General features: G+C 38.2%; 1 protein-coding gene across 21 annotated transcripts in view; it reads left to right on the top strand.

Moving 5' to 3' along the window:
* Positions 1 to 21,107, top strand: part of PPFIA2 (PTPRF interacting protein alpha 2) — a 500,106-nt gene that overhangs the window by 358,873 nt on the left and 120,126 nt on the right. For all 21 annotated transcript variants that reach the window (XM_070454264.1, XM_070454272.1, XM_070454269.1 and 18 more), the window contains one exon: positions 16,254 to 16,475. In XM_070454264.1, coding sequence (XP_070310365.1) covers positions 16,254 to 16,475 — 222 coding nt within the window. The remainder of the gene's footprint in view (positions 1 to 16,253; positions 16,476 to 21,107) is intronic.

Raw genomic sequence — 21,107 nt, 5'->3', positions numbered from 1 at the left:
TCAGTGGCTTCAACACTCTGTTGACAAAATAGTTGATAAAAATAGTCTTACAAAGCACACTCTGAAACAGACCTATTACTCATAGAAAAGTTGTGTAATTATTACCAACATTTAAAAAATAAAAATGAAAAAATAAGTTTAACTGAAACAGGTCTGTTTCTTTATGCCACATATTTAATCAGTTGTTCTAGAAGAACATAAATATCCACAGGATAATAACAATTTTTCAGAACACTAAATTTTCCCTCATTAAAGATTCAGACTAGGACCAATAAGTTTCTCTTCCTGTTGCTTTCTACTGGGGAGTTACTGTGTGGAAGAAATTTAGTAAACAAACTGCTCTGGTAAAGAGGTAATAATGCTCCTGACTTATAACTCTACTTGCAATTACTTTTTTCAGCTGAAAATGTTTGCTAAGTGAGTGGATGAATAGAATGTTAGACAGTGATTGAGATTCAGAAGACATAGTCACTAAATTTTGCAGGAGTGAAAATAATCTGCCCAAATTAATATTGCAAAACGTGATGAATAAAGTGATGTCAAAAATGATAATAGAGTTTAAAGGAGAGATGTATCAGTTGTGGTAGGATGTGTCAGTGAGGCCGCGTGGAATAGTAATTTGGTTGAAGTCAGTAGACCTGGGTTCAAACCCTATCTGTGCCATTTAAATAGTAGCTGGTGTCTTTATGCTACAACCTCCCTGAGCATCAGTTACAGGTAACTAGTCATGCCTTGCTTGTAACTTCGTTGTAAAGAATACAAGCAATAGATAAGCACTGCGGTCATTGTATTTATTAATACCGTGTTCTCATGGTCATTCATTTTTCAATAAATATTTAGTGGTGAACTTACTGAAGTGCTCAGAAATAGGTTCTGTTCTGGGTGGTTGGAATGCTAATGAATAGGGCAGAGGTAAGTAAAATAAGCACATACACATAAAGGGAAATGAATGTGATCAAGGGGCAGGGGCAAGGCCGATGTGAAGGTTGCTAAGTAGGCAGGGCACTGAATGGCTTTTCGGGAGGTGGTGTTTGACCTGGAACCTGAAGGAGCGCAGGGAGTGTGAAAAAGAGTTCCTGAAATGAAGGAGACGCTCCGACCACGGGGAAGACCTTCTTGGGCACGCTCCTGGGAAGAAAGGAGGGCCGCGTACCTGGAGCCTGGTTGTCAGGAGAGGGAGAAGCAGGAGACAGGGCACGCGGGGGCAGTGTGTGTGCCAGACCACTGACGATCCGTCTCGTTGGCCGCAGTAGGAAGTCCAGCTTCATTTTCAGAGCAATGGGAAGGGTTTTCAACGTGGAAGCATCTTGATTAGATATTTCTTAGCGAATCATTTGTACTACATCTTTACATCCATTTATCATTTTTTCTCATATCAGACTTCTGAACCAGTTAGAGATTTTTTTTCTCTTTTCTTAATTTTATAGCCAATGATATTGAGGTCTGTTTAGATTAAGTAGGATTAAGTGAATCCTACTCTTATTTGTCCAGAGGAGGACCAAAACTTTGGTCTTCTCACCTGCTTTGTGCTCGCATGTTCCTTCATGCCAGGATGCTTTTTCTAGGTGTTATTACTGGTTTCTGAAAAGTCATTCTAATCCAATATTATTTTTTTCCGAACGTTTAGTCTTTCATAATTATGCATATGTACTTGTTTTCTAGAATTATTTTAGTCTATTTAAGAATATGCTTTTAAAAAAAATTCTTCAATATTTTTTCCCCCAAATCTCCCAGTTATATTCTTTTTTACTCTGAACAGGTGCTCAAAGACAGTAGCATTTACAAATTTTGACTGCTATGAGTATGGTCTTTAAACCCAGGCAAGAGGGGTCCACAGTTGAGCAGGGTCTTTGTCTGGCGCCTCGTGCCCCTGTCTGAGGATGGGCCCAGGGAGAAATTGCACAGCTGTGAGTCACCTGTACAGGTGTGCGGCACCCCTTCCTGACAGCCTGCCAAGTTCCTAGCCGCCCAGGCTTTCTGACCAAACAGACCTTACCCTCCAGAGCCTTTGTGAGGTTCTTCCTAGGAGCAGCGTCTGTCTCTCCCCCACTCCAGTGCTCCCACCCCTGGACCTCAGAAAAGGCTAAGGGACACATGTTTTTAGAGGCACTGTTTGTGCAGGTAAAGCAGACCAGGATCCTGGGAGGAGCTGAGACTGGGAAGAGATGGAGAGCAGGCTACAGTCTAGGGCCATCTCTGGGTAACTAAGTTCTGCAGTGGAACTTCATTAGAATTATTCATTCGAATCTAGCCTAAAAGTCAGTGTAAAAGGTATTATTTCAAGGAAGATAGTAGGATGACTTTCTTATTTGACTGTCAAATAAAAAATTGTTACATATTTGGATTTATGGCATGTAAGCTTCTTTGTTCTTTTTTTATTCTCTTTGTTCTTTTGCCTTGGGTTCCATAAACACTAAGGACGCACCTGTCTGCTACCCACTATATAAAATGTAATTCATTTGCAACATTTTACTATGCACTTTTATGTTCACATGTATGTGTGTGTGTGTGTGTATATATATATATATATCTGTGTGTGTATGTGTGTGTGTGAAACTGAAGTCTCACACAACAGTAGTTACACGTTAGACAATGCATTTTGATATTTGTTGTTCACTAGTGACTAAGAGATTACTGTGGTCCTCGAGCTCAGGGTGAAGTGGGTGGCCGATCGTTCAGCCATCACACCGTGCATCCTTGGCACGTCACAGGAGAGCCCTCCCCAGCTGGCTGACCTCCACGCACCTCTCAAGCTTCTCTGCCACCCCACTTTGCATGTAGGTCTCTTAATGAACCGAGCTGTTGCTTCCGTTTTCAACAGCGCTGCTCTCATTATTCATTCCTCTTATAATCTGACATTAATTTGCAACTGTTATTTAATAAAATGCAGCAGAATCATTGGGTAACAGTCAGTGTAAATGTGCAAGCTGAGTAAATATAAAATCAGAAATAGATATTTGTTTGCATTTTTTTCAGTTCTTTAATTCCTGCCAGGTAGGCAGAAGAGCTTTGGCCAAAAACACATAAGACAAAATGAAGGATCGGTGGCAAGAATAATACTCAGATCAAAAAATTTAGTAATTAAGTGTCTAATGGTTGCATTCTGTATGTAAAGAACACTGAAGTTTTATAAAAGATGAAATATGGAATGTGCCTTTACCAAAATTAAGGGTTTTGTGGATTTTTAGTGAAGGAGGACTGTTTTAGACTGAACCACCAATAACAAAAATGGGCACTTAGAGAAAGGTAATATGGCTTTGTGATCAGTGTGCTCCCCAGTGATGACAGAAGGGCTTTGTTCCCTCACACTGTGGCACTGCATTATGAAATACTGTAGATGCAGAGTCTACATAGTCTCACACAAACCTGTTAGCTATACATTTAAATGTTTGGCTTATGAATGTACTACATATCTATTTTAAAAATACTATAAGAGACCATTAACATAAATGCCATTCTTTTAAAGACCACTACTGTGTTACAGCTGATATCCCTCATCCATCGGGATATCTACAGTAATTAATTGTTTTTGCCAATTTTTATACACTTTCCTCACCCCATGTCAACTACTTTCAGTTAACTATTCATCAAAAAATTCAATTCTTCCTTAATTGTGGCTTATTTTATTAATTGTTAAGCTCCAGTTCCTTCTGTGCTTCAAAGGTAATTATCCTTGGAATTGTTTTTTACCTCTTAATCAGGCTTCCCAGGTGGCTCAGTGGTAAAGAATTCACCTGCCGGTGCAGGAGACTCCAGACTTGGGTTTGATCCCTGGGTAGGAAGGATCCCCTGGAGGAGGAAATGGCACCCCACTCCAGTCCTCTTGCCTGGGAAATCCCGTGGACGGAGGAGCCTGGGGGGGCTGCAGTCCATGGGGTCACAGAGAGTCAGACACGACTGAGCCGGAAAAGGTGCAGCCCTAACAGACTAGTTTCTTCTGTGTGTTGATCCATATGCAGTGATGTAGTTCCTCATAATGACATTATAGTAGAGTGTACAATTTCCTTTTATCCATCAACTGAATTTTTAAGCATTGGAGCCAAACAAAAGGATGAGATTTATGAATTTGCCATTTTGGGATTGGTGCACCTCCCAGGAAATAGAGGGTCCAAGTATAGCCTTATCTGTATAAGGCTGGAGTGGCCTGGAAGTCTATCATTGGCTAGAAAAGGGCCCAGAAGAGGCAAGGTTAGGCTGTTTCATGGTTCATCCACAGGCACAGGAAGTTACCCCGTGTCAGCTTTATAGGAGCTGAGTTGGAGAGGAAGATTATAACCCAAAGCCATCTCTTATGAACAATGGCAAAAATAAGAAGCAAAAATATTCTAATGTTGTGTGAGGACTTATTAAGTTCAAGACAAAGCCTTTGAATGCAGTGACTGGGTTTTTATGTTTCACTATACTTTTAATAGATGGGAAGTGAAATTGACTCCTCTATCTTTAATAACAGATTTATTATCATTTGTATTGTCAGCCCAGGTCCAGGGGAAGCAGGATAAACACGTCTTTGCTGAAGGAGGATAATTTCAGACTTTAAAAGGCTGACTGATTCACAAGAGTTTGACAGAAAGTTTGTTCGTTTACCTCTGTCCTGTTGGTATAATCTGAGTGTCTCTTGTGTCAAGGACTCTAGGGAGACAGAGAAGAACAAGTACTTTTCCTTCCCTCGGCATTGTTCTGTCTGATCTTTAAGTCAATTCAGGAGAATTTTTAAGATTATCATTCAGATGTTTGCAATTGACCTAATTTTATTTTTCACTTTGGTAGGGTTTATCCATCTTAACATTTCTCATAAAGCTATAGTTCTCCAGAAATTTAATGGTTGTTTTATAGAACCCATTTCCCTCCAAAAAGAGATTTCTTGGGGATGAGAATATTAAGATATACTATGCTATACAATTTTGGGGGGGGGCGGACAAGCCAGGTGACTTTTTTTTTCATTTATTTTTATTAGTTGGAGGCTAATTACTTTACAACATTGCAGTGGGTTTTGTCATACATTGACATGAATCAGCCATGGATTTACATGTATTCCCCATCCCGATACCCCCCTTCCTACCTCCCTCTCTACCCGATCCTATGCTATACAATTTTGAACTGTTATCTTTACTGTAGTATTTATTCAAATTCCCCAGGACTACATTTAATACTATTCAGTGTTTCCTAAATTTGTATGACAAAAAATCTTATTAATCCACAGGAGAATTGCACATGCCAAGATGAGTATTCTGAAAAATATTCCCTAATAGTGGCTCTGGAATTTTAAAGATAGGCAGACTGTTCTTCAGAGTTGTCCATAAACCTCATTAACGAAAGGGCTACATGCCAATGAGAACAAGATAAATAACTTCTGTAAAGCCCTTTACAGTTTCTGAAAGTGCTTTTATATAGTTGTTTTATTTGATCTCTGTAATAATCCTGTGAGATTTGTAGAGCAAGGATTATTGGCTCTTAAGTCACATAGCTTGTGAGAAGGAGGAGCCAAGATAAATAGTGTAACAAGTATGTAAATATTAAAAGTGAACATGGGTGAAAAAGGGATCATAAAAACTACAGGATTTCCTGAATTTTGAAATATACGACTATTTATGAAGTTTGAAATCTGGTCGGGTATCTAGAAGCGTGAAGGAGCTTTTCAGACAGAAGTATAAGCCTTTAAGAACTTTAAAAAAGAGGCCTCGGACAAAGAAAACCATGTTACACCCACGTCGGTGTTTCCCCATTCATCTGCTCAGGGTGCGTGCTCATGTTCAGTTTTGTCCGGCCTACAATGTGACAGGCTCCCTGTCCATGGGGTTTTTTAGGCGAGAGTACTGGAGTGGGTTGCCACTTTCTCCTCCAAGGACTCCTCTCCACAAGGGGTTGAACCCACATCTCTTGCATCTCCTCCATTGCAAGCGGATTCTTCATTGCTGAGCTGTCAGGAGAGTCCCTTAGTCACACGTCCTTCTCCAGCAGTTCTTACTGTGCTCTCCTTCGTCTTCCTTTTTTTCCTTCATATATCCCATTGTTGTAACATACTAAGTTCTTCAACTCAAAAGAAATTCTCTTTTGGTCCTACTTATACAATCAGCTGTTGCTTCATTTTTTACTCCCCTGTTTAGCAAAATTCTTCAAAATAGTGGTCTACTCACTGTCCATGGTTGCTTTCTTTATAAACCTACTCCAGGAAGGTCTTTGCTCCATCACTGCACAGGAACATCTCCTGTTACCATAATCACTGATTTTATGCTGCTAAATACAGAGACCAATGCTCAGCCCTTTTTGAGTTAGTGTCATAGTTGTTCGGGTCTTCCTAGGTAACTGAACACACCTGTTGATGCAGGAGACACAGGAGATGAGGGTTTGATCCTTGGGTAGATCACCTGGAGGAGGAAATGGCAACCTACTCCTGTGTTCTTGCCTGGACAATCCCATGGACAGAGGAGCCTGGTGAGCTACAGTCCTTGGGGTCACAAAGAGTCGGACATGACTGAGCGACTGAGCGTGCATGTGTGGATGCATAACTGTTTAATTTACTCTTTCCTTCTAGGTTCATTTTTATTTTTCATTTGCAGGACAGGAAAGTATACTCTGTTTTTCTGTTACCCCACCAGTTATTCTGTCTCAGTCTCCCTTCCTGGATCATATTCTTCTTGATTTTTTTTAATGCATCTAGATATTCATGTTCAATGAGAGTTACATTAAATTTGCTTTAAATTCCTATTCCCATAAAATGGAAACTCCTGTATACTTTCCAAGATTTCTTCAGATTCAAGAAAGATTACATTCTCATGGTCAGATCTTGCTCTAATATTTATTTATTTATTGAAGTATAGTTGATGTAAATATTTTGTTAATATTAGTTTCAGATGTACAGCATAGTAGTTCAGTGTTTTTTATAGATTATACTCTATTTAGAGTTACTTCCTGTTTTCTTCTTGAATTCTTAATGTTGGGATAATCCAGGGGTTTAGTCCTCCATCTTTTCTGTCAGTGATTTCAATCATCTCTATATCATAAATGCTATCTGTGTGCAAATGACTTATAAATCTTTACTTCTAGTTAAGACCCTAAAACCAAGCATATATATTCACCTGCCTCTTGAACATCTATCTCCACTAATATATCTAAAAGACATTGAACCTTAAAATGTCAAAAAAAACTTATCTTTTGAAATTCCCCTCCAAAATTCCCTGCATCTGCTCTATCTCAGATGATGTAAATCTCACCTTTCCAGTTGCTCAATCTAAAGAATTAGGAGTTACTCTCAGGTCTTCCCTACGTCTCATGAAAGTGAAAGTGAAAGTCACTCAGTCGTGTCCGACTCTTTGAGACCCCATGGACTATATACAGTTCATAGAATTCTCCAGGCCAGAATACTGGAGTGGGTAGCCGTTCCCTTCTCCAGGGGATCTTCCCAACCCAGGGATCGAACCCAGGTCTCCCACACTGCAGGCGGATTCTTTACCAGCTGAGCCACCTATGTCTCATACCACACATCAAACTGTACAGAAATTCTGTTTGTTCTACTTTCAAAATATGTCTAGAATCTGCTACTTCTCACCACCTCCAGTTAGCACTCTGCCCTAAACCACTATCGTTGCTCATCTGGATTACTGTAGTCAGACTCCTTCCAAGGCTCTCTGCTTCTCTTGTGGGCTCTTACTGTCTATTTTTTAACATGGCATGAATCAGTGATTTTTAAAACCTAAATCTGAACATGTCAATCATATACTTGAAACTCTGCAAATGTTTTCTATTTACCACAAGACTCTACATGATATATGGGGATTCCCAGGTGGTGTGGTAGTAACAGGAGCTGCAGGAGATGTGGGTTCAGTCCCTGGTTTGGGAAGATCCCTGGGGTAGGAAATGGCAACCCACTCCAGTATTCTCGCTTGGAGAATTCCATGGACAGAGGAGCCAGGTGGGCTATAGTCCCTGGGATGGCGAAGAGTAGAAACGGACTGAGCAACGGAGCATGCCCACTACATGATGTGACCACCCTCATCTTTCTGACATCACCTCTTCCCTCACCCCAGCTACACGGGCCTCCTGTTGACTACTTTGTGCCAGTTGATATCTGCCGTACCACACTGTGAATCAGACATAAGTATACATGTGTCTTCTCTCCCCTGATCTCCCCTCCCATCCCCCCACCACACCCTACCCCTCTAGGTTGTCACAGAGCACCAGGTTGAGCTTCTTCTGTTATACAGCAGTTTCCCACTGGCTATCTATTTTCAATTCAGTTCAGTTGCTCAGTCATGTCTGACTCTTTGCGACCCCATGGACTGCAGCACACCAGGCCTCCCTTTCCATCACCAACTCCCGGAGTCTGCTCAAACTCATGTCCATCGAGTCGGTGATGCCATCCAGCCATCTCATCCTCTGTCATCCCCTTCTCTTCCTGCCTGCAATCTTTCCCAGCATCAGGGTCTTTTCCAATGAATCAGTTCTTCACATCAGGTGGCCAAAGTATTGGAGTTTCAGCTTCAGCATCAGTCCTTCTAATAAACATTTACATATGATAATATCTGTTTCGATGCTACTCTCTCAATTCGTCCCATCCTCTCCTTCCTCTACTATGTCCACAGGTCTGTTCTCTATGTCTGTGTCTCATTCCTGCCCTACAAATAGGTTCATCAGTACCATTTTCCTGTTGACTTATGACTTGATCTCCCCTCTGTCTAGAATGCCCTTCTCCTAGATATCTGTGTAGCTATTTCCCTGTCTTCCATCAAGCCTTTGTTCAAGTGCCATTAACATATTCTAATATAGAGTATAATCATTTATTTATAATACCTATAATTTATAGTCTGTTGCTCTAGCTAAGAATAGACTCCATGATGTTTAAAGTTTCTGCTTTATTCCTCATCAGGCTTAAGTACCTAGAACAGCTCCTGGCCATGGTAAGCTCTGAAAGTGAAAGTGTGAAAGTGTTAGTCCCTCAGTTGTGTCCAGCTCTTTGCAACCCCTGGACTAGCTCACGAGACTCCTCTGTCCATGGACTTCTCAAGGCAAGAATACTGGAGTGGGTAGCCATTCCCTTCTCCAGGGAGTCTTCATGACCTAGGGATGGAACCTGGGTCTCTTGTATTGCAGGCAGATTCTTTACCATCTGAGCCACCAGGAAAGTCTAATAAGAATATGTTAAATAACTAAATGCCACACTATTTTAACTATTATTACCTAAATCCTGATTATTAGAGCTTAATTATAATAACAGTTTTTTAAGTCCCATTTTAAAACCCTATCATATTTCCATGAGAATTGCTTAAGTAAATAAATGAATTTTGGAAGAATAGTCACCTCTATGATATATTGTCTTGCCATTTGTAATATGGTTGGAATACCCATTTATTTGTGTATTATTTTATGTTCTTCAGTACAGTTGTTTCACTTTTCACATAGTGGTCTTAAAGACTGTTGAATTTATGTCTAGGTACTTACAGTTTTGTTGCTATTGTGATTGTTAGTTCCTTTTAATTTTTTCTAATAAATTAATAATGGCATATAAAGGTACAGTTGATTTCTAAACAGTAGTATGGCATCCAGCAAACTTGCTAACCTGTTATTAATTCTAAGAACTGTGCCTTTGAACTTTTATAAGTAGTTAATTAAATAAGAGGTAAAGTCAAGTCATTACATCTGAAATAGGACATTAAAAATAATTAGTTGATATTAGGATAAAATGTACTAATTTCTTGGGTCTATTATCAGATATTTTATTAAAATTCATCAATCCTTTTATTATTTTGAAGCTTTCCTCTGTGCCAGAGAGTTTTTTAGGTTTAATAAATGTTGGATATAGTTATTAGTAAAGTACCTGCATAATAGAGATCTGTGGTTCTTAACCTCAACTAAACATTGCAATTACCTGGGAAGATTTAAAAAAATTATATGTCTGGACCCCACCATTGGATGGAATATAGGGTGATTTCCATTCTATATTTTTATTCAGTTCTTCCAAGGATTTTATGTGTGGTCATAGTTGAGAATAACTCATATGTAGTACAAATATTAGTGCTTTGTTCTAGACTCTAGGTTTGTAGGGATGTAAATAGATGATTTATATATAGCAAAACAGGTTTAAGGAGTCACTGCGAATTGGAAATAAAAGCTGTGAAATCTGTACTGGAGAATTTCAAATCAAAGATAAATGTTATTTGTTGAACAATATTTGAAATCTGAGGTCAAGTCTGATTTTTGAGAGCTAAAAAGCAATATGTGTGCTGGAGATTTAAAACAAAAATAAAAACAGTCTAGGCAGACTAAGATGCCCAAAAGCAATAATCTTGAAGCATTAAGAATCCACATTGCTTAAATGCTATCTTGTCATTATGAATTTTATTTTGTTGTTGTTCAGTCAGTTGTGTAACTCTTTGCTACCCCATGGATTGCAGCCTGCTAGGCTTCCCTGTCCTTCACTATCTCCTAGAGTTTGCTCAAACTCATGTCCATTGAGTCGATGATACCATCCAGCCACCTCATCATCTGTCACCCACTTCTCCTCCTACCCTCAACCTTTCCCAGCATCAGGTGACTTTTCCAATTAGTTGGCACTTCACATCAGGTGGCCAAGGTATTGAAGCTTCAGCATCAGTTCTTCCAATATATATTCATGACTGATTTCCTTTAGGATTGATTGGTTTGATCTTGCAGTCCAAGGGACTCTCAAGAGTCTTCTCCAACACCACAGTTCAAAAACAATTCTTCAGTTCTCAGCTTTCTTTATGGTCCAACTCTCACATCCACATATGACTACTGGGAAGAATCATAACTTTGAATATACAAAGCTTTGTTGGCAAAGTGATATGTTTGCTTAATACACTATCTATGTGCATCATAGCTTTTCTTCTAAGAATCAAGTGTCTTTTAATTTTCTGGTTGCAGTCACTATCCACAGTGATTTTGGAGCCCAAGAAAATAAAGTCCATCACTATTTCCATTTTTACCCATCTGTTTGCCATGAAATGATGGGACTGGATGCTATGATCTTCATTTTTAAAATGTTGAGTTTAAAGCCACCTCTCTCACTCTCCTCTTTCACCTTCATCAAGAGGCTCTTTAGTTCTTTGCTTTCTGTAATTAGGGTGGTGTCACTTATTAATTGGTTGCTTTATTTGATTCTTTTTTCCCACATTATGTTGTGTTTAGGCAGGAATCTTCATATTCCTGCTTCACAGCACATTCAGCCTAGTGTCTGGCATATAGTAGAAGCAAAGCAAGGCAAATAGAGTCTTGGTGATTGACTGGATGAGTATATCAAACAACAAGTAGATTTAATGAATGGTTAAATGACAATAAATGAACAAAAGAGAATGAACAAAAACATAGAAAGAGAGAGAAAATCAACAAAAGAAATAAGAAAAGAGTGACAGGAGTAGACTCCTAGGAATCAGAAACTTGAATGCCTTCATTCAAATCGTAATCTTATGACTTTTCAGTAACTTGACCCTAAGGGAAATATTTACACTCTGTGCTTCAATTTCCTTTTCTGTATCCAATAGGTTGTTATGGACTTAGAGTCTGTCGTATAGAGTAAAGTCAGTCAGAAAGAGAAAAACAGGTGTTGTATATTAACATGTATGTAGAATCTAGAAAACTGGTACAGATGTACATATTTTCAGGGCAGGAATAGAGCTGCTGATATAGAGACTGGATTTGTGGATGCTAGGCTAGGGATAAGATGAGGGATAAACTGGGAGATGGGATTGACGTATATGCACTGCCATGTGTAAATAAATAGCTAGTGGGGACCCCCAGCATAGCACTGGGGGATCAGCACTGTGCTGTGGGGTGACTGGATGGTTGGGAGGGGAGGGGAGGTGGTTGTGGAATGGAAGGCCAGGAGGGAATGGGGTATATGTAAACCTGGAAGCTATAACTTTCATTATTCTAGTGAAAATGCAATCTTAGTTTGGATTTGGAGGCAAATCCAAATTTGAAAATTTAAAGTAAAATGAGAAGGACAATGATCTCTTGGAATAAAAACAAATATTTGCAAGGGTATCAGATCAAGAGAATAACAATTTGGAATAAAAGCTATATATTCTTTTTTCAAGACATAAATGACAGGTTTAAAATGATCTTTCTACTCTAAAATTATAAAAGCATATATTAAACTCAGCACAGAATATATATAAGATGATTTGAATAGATGAAATATATATATTTTTTAAACATATAATGCTCTAGTATTCTTGTATTCTTGCCTGGAGAATTCCATGGACAGAGGAGCCTGGCAAAAACTACTCTTTGTGTTCACAAAGAGTTGGACATGACTGAGCAACTTTCACTTTCATGTACTTCAGAAGATAAAAATGAGAGTTCAAAAAATTTCCATGGATAGTCCAAAATTCCAAAGTAGCATAAAGACTTTGTAATACACATCTGCTACTTAATGGAACTTAAAGGAATTGATGAGGTTAACATTATGAAACTGTTTTATTTTTGTTGTCTGATTACTGTTTATATTTACTTAAATTTCTCTCACCTCGAGCCCATTAAAACTATGCAATTTTTAGATAAGATTTTAATGGACTTCAGGTGCACAAAATTGGAATAATCATTTTTCTAATTAGAAAATTAAGATCAATCAGTTGCACTGAAAAAATATTTGCAGAATTTATATACATATTTGTGTGGTTGTGTACATGTGTGTGCTGTTTTACATGTGTTCATATAGCTATATACACACACACAACTGTATTCTTGGTACTTGTCAATACCATCCAACATGTGTTATTTATCCTTTAGATTTATATGTCCTAACTAAAAATAATAAAGTATAGATGAACTGTGAATTCAAAGTTCTGCATTTTAATTCAAGTCAGCTTTGTGTAATTCCCTAAGTCTCAGTTTCTCCAAAGTTCTTAAGGACTTTAATCTTGAATGTAATATTTCAATAACATAAAACATTTTTCAAAGCAAAATATTTATTTCTAATTTTCATAGTTTCTAAAACTTTCCTTTTTTCTAGTTGACTAGAGAAAATTCTCAATGTGAAGAGGTAGAAATTCTGTTAAAGCTTAAGGTTTCCTCCTTACTTATAGGTGGTATATAAAGTTCAAAAAAATTTGCTGTTATTATAGAAACCCAGTAATATCACACCTCAGTAATCCCAGATTTGGACACAACTGACTGGCAGTTGGCTCTAGCCTTTCTTCCTAAATCAGTTCTCAATTGCTGTCTGATGAATGTAACTTGGCTTTTCCCAGTTCAATGTACAGATAATTATGTCATATTTCAGACCAGTTCAGTTCAGTAGCTCAGTCGTGTCTGACATTTTGTGACCCCATGGACTGCAGCATGCAGGGCTTCCTTGTTCGTCACCAACTCCCAGAGCTTACTCAAACTCATGTCTGTTGAGCTGGTGATGCCATCCAACCATCTCATCCTCTGTCATCCCCTTTTCCTCCCGCCTTCAATCTTTCCCAGCATCAGGGCCAGTTCTTTGCATCAGGTGGCCAGAGTATTGGAGTTTCAGCTTCGGCGTCAGTCCTTCCAATGAACATTCAGGACTGATTTCCTTTAGGATGGACTGACTGGATCTCCTTGCAGTCCCAGGGATTCTCAAGGGTCTTCTCCAACACCACAGTTCTAAAGCATCAGTTCTTTGGCACTCGGGTTTCTTTATAATCCAACTCTCACATCCATACATGACTACTGGAAAAACCATGGCTTTGACTAGACGGACCTTTGTTGGCAAAGTAATGTCTCTGCTTTTAATATGCTGCACTGAGTGCCCCCAACTCTGCAGCAGACCGCCGCTGACCCACGCCTCTGCTGAAGACTCCTGGACACTCACGGCTGTGACCCCTTAAGAGACTGATCCAGACTTGCCCATGAATATTATATATAAAGGTCACAATCAATGGTTTTCAGTTTTGTGTTCTTAAAAACTGTCTAGAATGTTGGATTTTTATCAGCTTCACAATATTACTGGTCTATGCAGTGAAGAATTCACCTGCCAGTACAGGAGACACAAGCGATACAGGTTGAGGATCAACCTGGGTCAAGAAGATCCCATGGAGTAGGAAATGGCATCCGTCTCCAGTATTCTTGCCTGGAAAAAAATCCCATGGACAGAGGAGCCTGGCGGGCTACAGTCCATAATATCACAAACAGAGTTGGCCACAACTGCATGACTGAGCACAAACAATATACTGGTCTGCGTTGTATGCGGTAATGCATACCCCAGCAAGGACATTTAACTTTGGAAAGGCAGCTCCTTTGCACCAAGAGCAATTCCTAGGCATGGTCTCAGCTCTGATCCCTCAGTGAGCAGCAGTCCCAGCCATTAAGGGAATCAAGACTGAAGGAGCATCTGGTAGATTGATCTGTGGTTCCTCTTCAAAATCCCTACCTAATTGTAACATCTCTTACCCATTTTATTAGGTAATTAGAAGTTTGACACCTGCAATACAGAAATTAAGTAATATGTTCGAAGTACTAACTGCAGATCCAGCTGGTATCTTAAGGTGCTGTCTAAGACCATCTTTCTCTGCCCTTTTAATTTTGATGTGTCCGGCTGTTTCTCCACATGTTAGGTAACTGGACTTATCAACATGCCTTGCCATTTGTTTGTTTTCCCATTCTCTCTGTTTTATCTTTCTCACTTATCTTTTGTGATGCAGTTGATAGTCCTCCTTTTCTCCTATCTGCGCACGTGCTAAATCACATCAGTTCTATCTGACTCTTTGCCACCCTTTGGACTGTAGCCCACCAGGCTCCTTTGTCCATGGGATTCTCCAGGCAAGAATACTGAAGTGGATTGCCATGCCTTCCTCCAGGGAATCTTCTCAACCCAGGGATCGAACCTGAGTCTCTTGTCTCCTGCATTGGCAGGCAGATTCTTTACCACTAGCACCACCTTTTGTCTAATGTGACATTTGATTCCAAAGTGTCATGAGTTATGCAAAATCGCAAAATAAAAAACACAGAGCTCGTGGGGGAAGGGGTTTGCCACACAGCTCAGTGACTTCAAAAAGAAATAGAAAACTAGTAAAACTGGACGCACAGTTTTACCCATGTTAAATGGTTAAGAATTCCGTAACTGCTATGATAAATTTAACTCTTTACTTTGAAAAAAATGTGAACTTTGCTTATTAAAATGGATGTCCGAAGGGGTATAAGTGTGAACTGTTGTGATGTGGTGAAGGGAGGGGTAAGTAAAATCAGACAGGTGTAACAGATATGGATGGGTTAACCAGAACTGCTCAATGAAGTGTGAGGTTGGTCTTCGATGCTTGAGGAATGAGCATGTGTGGCATTTTGATTAATATATTTCAACACTGATTGATTCAGCAAAGTCTGTTTTTCTGCATTCAGCCAGTGATTCTCAAAAATGAGATTGTACATAAGAAAACACAAATTACATTACGTTCAAATTGTTCCTTGATGTATTTATCATGCTAGAACAAATTCACATTTCCTAAACAGGCGTTCTAGAAGAATTGATAGTACTTTCTTTGCTTTCTGTCCACACTTTCCTATTTCTACTTGATTGTGATCTTTTTCTGTTAGCACTTATTTCTCCCCAGTTCCTGCAGCTTGGCTGTAGGGCATCCTTCTGAAGACGTGGATCACCCTGGTTTCCAGGCAGCCCCTTCAAAAAGAGGAAAAATCAGTCTCAAATTATTTAAACTCAGCCTCTTTCCTGTGGATTGTGCAGACTCATAACTTTTATGTTGATAGCAATATAGAAAGCAAGACTTTTCTATGCTATACCTTTGTTCCAACGAGGTCAGATTCACAATAGGAATAACCTCATTTAGAAGAAAAATGTTGTGTAAGCTCTTTTACTGAGTGTCATTGAAAATGACTTGCAAATTCATAGAGGATCTTGAATAAAAATAGAAAATATTACATAGTTTCTTACTAATGATATGCTGTGTTACATAAATGTAGTATTATTTATTTATAGTAAATTTATATGTAATTGATTAAAAATAGCTGACACTTACTGAATGTTTAGGGTTTACCTGTGTTTTGTGCTATACACAGGTTTACCTGTGTGTAGTGTATGTATAGTACCTTCCAGTTCAAATGCATCTTTTAACCTATTTGAAAATTACTGGTCTACTTTTATATTTTAATGTCAATTAAGAGTTTTCTGAGAAGCTTAGTTTTCCTCCAAAGTTAGTTCTATTAGAGTTCTTACTGTTCAGTATGAAATCTTTATCAGTCTTACATCTTTAAGTTCATGGATTTCAAATTAAAGAGGTAGACAATTCTAAGTGTCATTTCTTTCTCTTTTTCCACAGCGATTGTCCAATGGTTCTATAGACTCAACTGATGAAACAAGTCAAATAGTTGAACTACAAGAATTGCTTGAAAAACAAAACTATGAAATGGCCCAAATGAAAGAACGTTTAGCAGCCCTTTCTTCCCGAGTGGGAGAGGTGGAACAGGAAGCTGAGACAGCAAGAAAGGACCTCATTAAAACAGAAGAAATGAACACTAAGTATCAAAGGGACATTAGAGAAGTAAGTGATTCATAATACTTCAGCCTCTGCTCCCTAAATTCTGCCTCTGAGATGTTTTTTCCATAATTTCCCCTAATGGCATATACTTTCATATTTTCTCAAAAGATCATAAATTGGAATACATTATGTTAGTTATGAAACTTATTCACTAAGGCAAAAATAGTTTATTTCATCACTCCTCTCAATATGTACAGAAAGAAAATGTTGGTATCAAGTCTCAGAAGTAATAAAAACTAGTTTTTTAATGAATTTTTAAAAGTTTTAAGCTGTTAATTTTAAATAACTCTAGATTTGCATATGAATAATGAATTGCTATACTCTTAGCAGATGGGAATACCCACAGACATTACTTTAAAAATTTCTCTCTTATTTTGGTTTTGTATCTATGAATGTGAATGTACATGTGTGACAGTGGGAACCTTTCTTTTTCTATATATTCAGTTCTTTTAAACATAACATCATCTATTTGAAAAAGAGTACTTTGTCGAAAGTTACAAGGAGATGTCTTATTTGTGACATTGCCGAATCATCTTACCAACTAAAGTGCAAAGTTTAGAATCTTCACTTTATCACTCTATTTAATTAAAAAGAAAAGTTATCTACATTTCTGAAATTTCTTTGACTTTTCACATTTTCCATTTTCCATGTTCTTTTAAATCATATTTTTAATTTTTTATCTTTTGTGTTTCATTAACTAGCTATTATTAAAGTTGATTCTGTGTGTCCAGTTCTTTTCTTCCCATTCTCCTTTGAGCCCCTTCTATCTGTCACACTTTTGCTTCCACAGTCCCATCCAAACTGTTCTTATTTAGTCTGACCTCCATGTTGCTAAATCCAGGAGCCACTTCTCAGCCCTTTGAAGCACTTGGTCTCCTTCCCGATGTGCTTTCTCACCCTGCTAACAGCACGCCACACTCTTCCTGATTTTCCCGCATTTTCACCGACTGCCCCCGTCTCAGGCTTCTCTGCTGGCTCTGCTTCTCATCCCCAACCGGGGAATGCCTTCCCTTCTCCACCAGCCTTAACTCCCCTGGTAAATTCATGCTGTTTCATAGCTCCAAAAACTACCCGTGGCCTTATGATTCCCAATTTGCATCTGTAGCTTATCCGTCTCTCCTGACTTCCAGATGCCTGAATCTAGATCTCTAATGGGTGTCTCAAAATTAACACCCTCAAGACTGGTTTATTGATATTCCCCCTAAGGAGTCAGACTTGCTTGTCGCCTTACTTATCTTAGCTGACAGCAATACTACTGTTGGTGTTCAGACCAAAAACCTAGGCACTGTCCTCGGTACCTCTCTTTTACTCACGCTATATTTGACTCATCCACAGATCTTATTACTTCCAACTCCAAAATGTATCTGTCACATGACCTCTTGCCCCAGTCTTCATGGCTCTGTCTTATCCCACAGAGCAATCGTCTCTCATTGGAGCATCATAATAGTCTGTACTCAGCACTGCAGCCGGAGTAACCTCTTAGCGTGTGAGTCAGCTCAAGTCACTTTCTCCTTGAAGCTCTTCAATCACTACCTATTCTACTTGCAGTAAAAGCAAGGCCCTTGCAGTTGTCTACAGTCATACCATCTCCACTACAGCATCTGACCTCTTGGAACTCATCTACTACTCTGTCACTTTAATCCGTTCAGTTCCGTTTTGTGGCCTCTTAAGCCACATCTATTCTGTTGCATTTTCTTTTCCTTCTCCTTTTTACTCGTATGTCTTCTCAGTGGAGAGTTCTCCAAGCCTCGTGTTTATAAATATACACCCGCCTTCTTACATTTCTTAAAAACCTCACAGAATTGCTGCCATCTGACAGCAGCATATACTTCACTGATTTACTTGTTTGTCATATGCCTCCCTCTCCAGTGTACATAAATATTCATAAGAGCTGGGATTTTGTGTTTTGTCTAGTTTTGTTCATTGCTCTATTTTAATCACATATACAACTATTGAGTATATAATAGGCACTCAAAAGCTCTTTGTTGAAAGAATGGATATTTATGAGTGTTTGGTGTAAACATCGAAAGGCATGGATGAAATCAGAATATGTCCGCAAACAATGCCTACTATCTTAGAGTAAGATAGATGATCCATGAAGTGAGAGACCAATCTGCCACTGCTTAGATAATGATTTTCTGCTCTCTATGCCTTTATATTGGAGAAGGAAATGGCAACCCACTCCAGTATTCTTGCCTGGAGAATCCCATGGACAGAGGAGCCTGGCAGGCTATGGTCCATGGGGTCACACAGAGTAAGACATGACTGAAGCGATTTAGCATGCATGTCCGCCTTTATATGAATTAACAGTTCACAAATGCATCTCTCATCTTCACTCCTTCCACCACTCAAATTTATGAAGTAGGTGAAGTGTAACCTCTCTTCTGTATTACTGTTATGGAATGCTAGGATTTTTGAGCAATGAACCACCAGGGCCATTTCTTGAACTTTTTCTCATTTTCTATTTCTTCATCTCTTACTCCCACAGAATTAGCAGTGTTTTGTTTTGTTTTCACTTAAGACTCACCTGTTCTATTTACACTTGTTTAATCCAGCATCACTCGCAGATAGAGCCCAGTATCCCCAGCTACCCATTTCTTATGACCTGTGTAAAAATAAAACTTTGATTCTAAATAGTCTTTGGATGTAGGTGACAAAAAGTTGAGTCAGATTTAAAATATTAGTCATATATCTGATGCCGGATATTTTTGTTCAAATTAGGAATTCCTTTCAATAGCTAAGGTGTGCTCTGCTTTCACAAGAAATTCTTTTCAAATATAACTATTCTTATCAGCTCTATAATTTCTATGTAGTTATAATTTAGAAAGGTTTCATGAGAAAGGAATATTTCTCATCATTCACATTTGAGGGAGAGTGGTGCAAACACAAATGCTTCTAGAACCCAGGCAAGCAATATAACTGTGTGAAGAGGATCTACGTATAGTAGGAAGTGGTCGGGTTAATGAGATCTGGACAAGGAACCTATATTCTACCTGTCTTTTTGGATGCATCATGTGTGTGTGTGTGTGTGTGTGTGTGTGTGTGTGTGTATTAAGGACACTGTGAAGGCCAAATAAATTATTTCCTGTAAGATCCAGGTCACAGGCCCTGGGACTCTGGTTTGCTGCTAGAAATCACTTGAAAAGCAACCTTGGAATCTATTACAGATGCATTATGTTTAATTTCTTTAATTTCTCCCATCCTATAGGGAAGATACTTCTAATTGTGCCGTTTTTCTAAGGTTATGTAAATAACTTGTCCAAGGCCTACCCACTGTTCTCCCAACACACCACTTCCCCACTTCCCAGCACCATAAAGAATGCAAGACTATTCCAGCTTCAGAATCTGTGCTTCTTCCACTAGGGGTAGCTTCGAAATCAGCAAGATGCAATCATTTATTCAGTAATAGAAGCCATCAAAAAGAATGCAGCTCACTATAACTGCTTCCTATATTATCAAGCTTTTTACCTTTTCTATAAGCAAAAAAATATGAAAATCATGTACTTTCAAAAGGTATCATATAAACATTAAAAATTTCAGACTTTGCTTTGTATCCTTGTCTACTAGCTTGCAAGATTTTTAAGTAGAAAACAAAATAAGGTGATTCTCCTTGCTATCTCTATAGTTTTTGTCTAATTAAGAAAAAAATAGAGAATAACAAAAATTGACCATAAAATGAAAAACTGAAATGCAGTTGCTGTGCATATGCATAGTCAAATATATCTGAAACAAATTGTGTGGTTATCTTTCATTAATGATTTCAGACTCTGTTTTAGCAAATATTCTTTGTCAAGAAATAAATCTATTCAAAATTTATTTTTGTTTGAAGTTTCATCATAAGTGCTCCTTAAATTGACTGTGGCCTGTTAGAATAGGGGCTTGGTTGAAGCTTTGCACAGGACTCACACTAGAAAATATAGTCAGTCTCATGGCGGAGACTGAATTACCTCTCCACCCTTTAAAAAAGGCTACTAGTTAGGTATTTGGATAGTAATATCTCATTAAACATATTGATAAATAAAGAGCTAAAATTTTCTGTGAAGTATTTCAGTTATATTTTGTTTTATGAATAAAAACAACTTATCACTCCAACTTCTTAAGACCTCTGAATGTTCACTAAGTGATTGTATGAGTGAGTACATATAATTTAATCTTTTCTGTTATCTGAAACATGGAGTTATATTTTTGCACTTTAGTAGCTCCAAGTTTTTATAGAATTACATGTATTTGATATAATATAGTTTATAGCCTTCAAGCCAAGAGAAAATTAATTATTTATACAGTTTTTCTCCTTTGTTTAGCCTGAAGTTTTCAGGAACTAGTAAAAGCTTTCTTATTTAGAATTTTTAGTAATACACAGTGAAAAGACATTTCTCCAACTTGTAAATTCAAAATGTATTTTTGGCAACACAGCCTGCAGTTGTAAATTGAATCTCTGATGTGAATCATTGAATTAAAAATGAAATACCAAAGTCCCATCCAATAATTCTTACATGTAACATATGTCACAGTCAGCTATTAATAATTGTAGGTATAATAATAATAAAAATAATAAATAAATAATAATAAGCTATTATTTTTTGAGTGGGTATTGTACATGATAATAAAAAAGCTAGCATTTACTGAGTGTATACT

Source organism: Odocoileus virginianus, chromosome 24 (assembly GCF_023699985.2).
Source record: "Odocoileus virginianus isolate 20LAN1187 ecotype Illinois chromosome 24, Ovbor_1.2, whole genome shotgun sequence".
NCBI classification, from domain to species: domain Eukaryota; kingdom Metazoa; phylum Chordata; class Mammalia; order Artiodactyla; family Cervidae; genus Odocoileus; species Odocoileus virginianus.
This window is presented reverse-complemented; position numbering and strand designations above follow the sequence as displayed.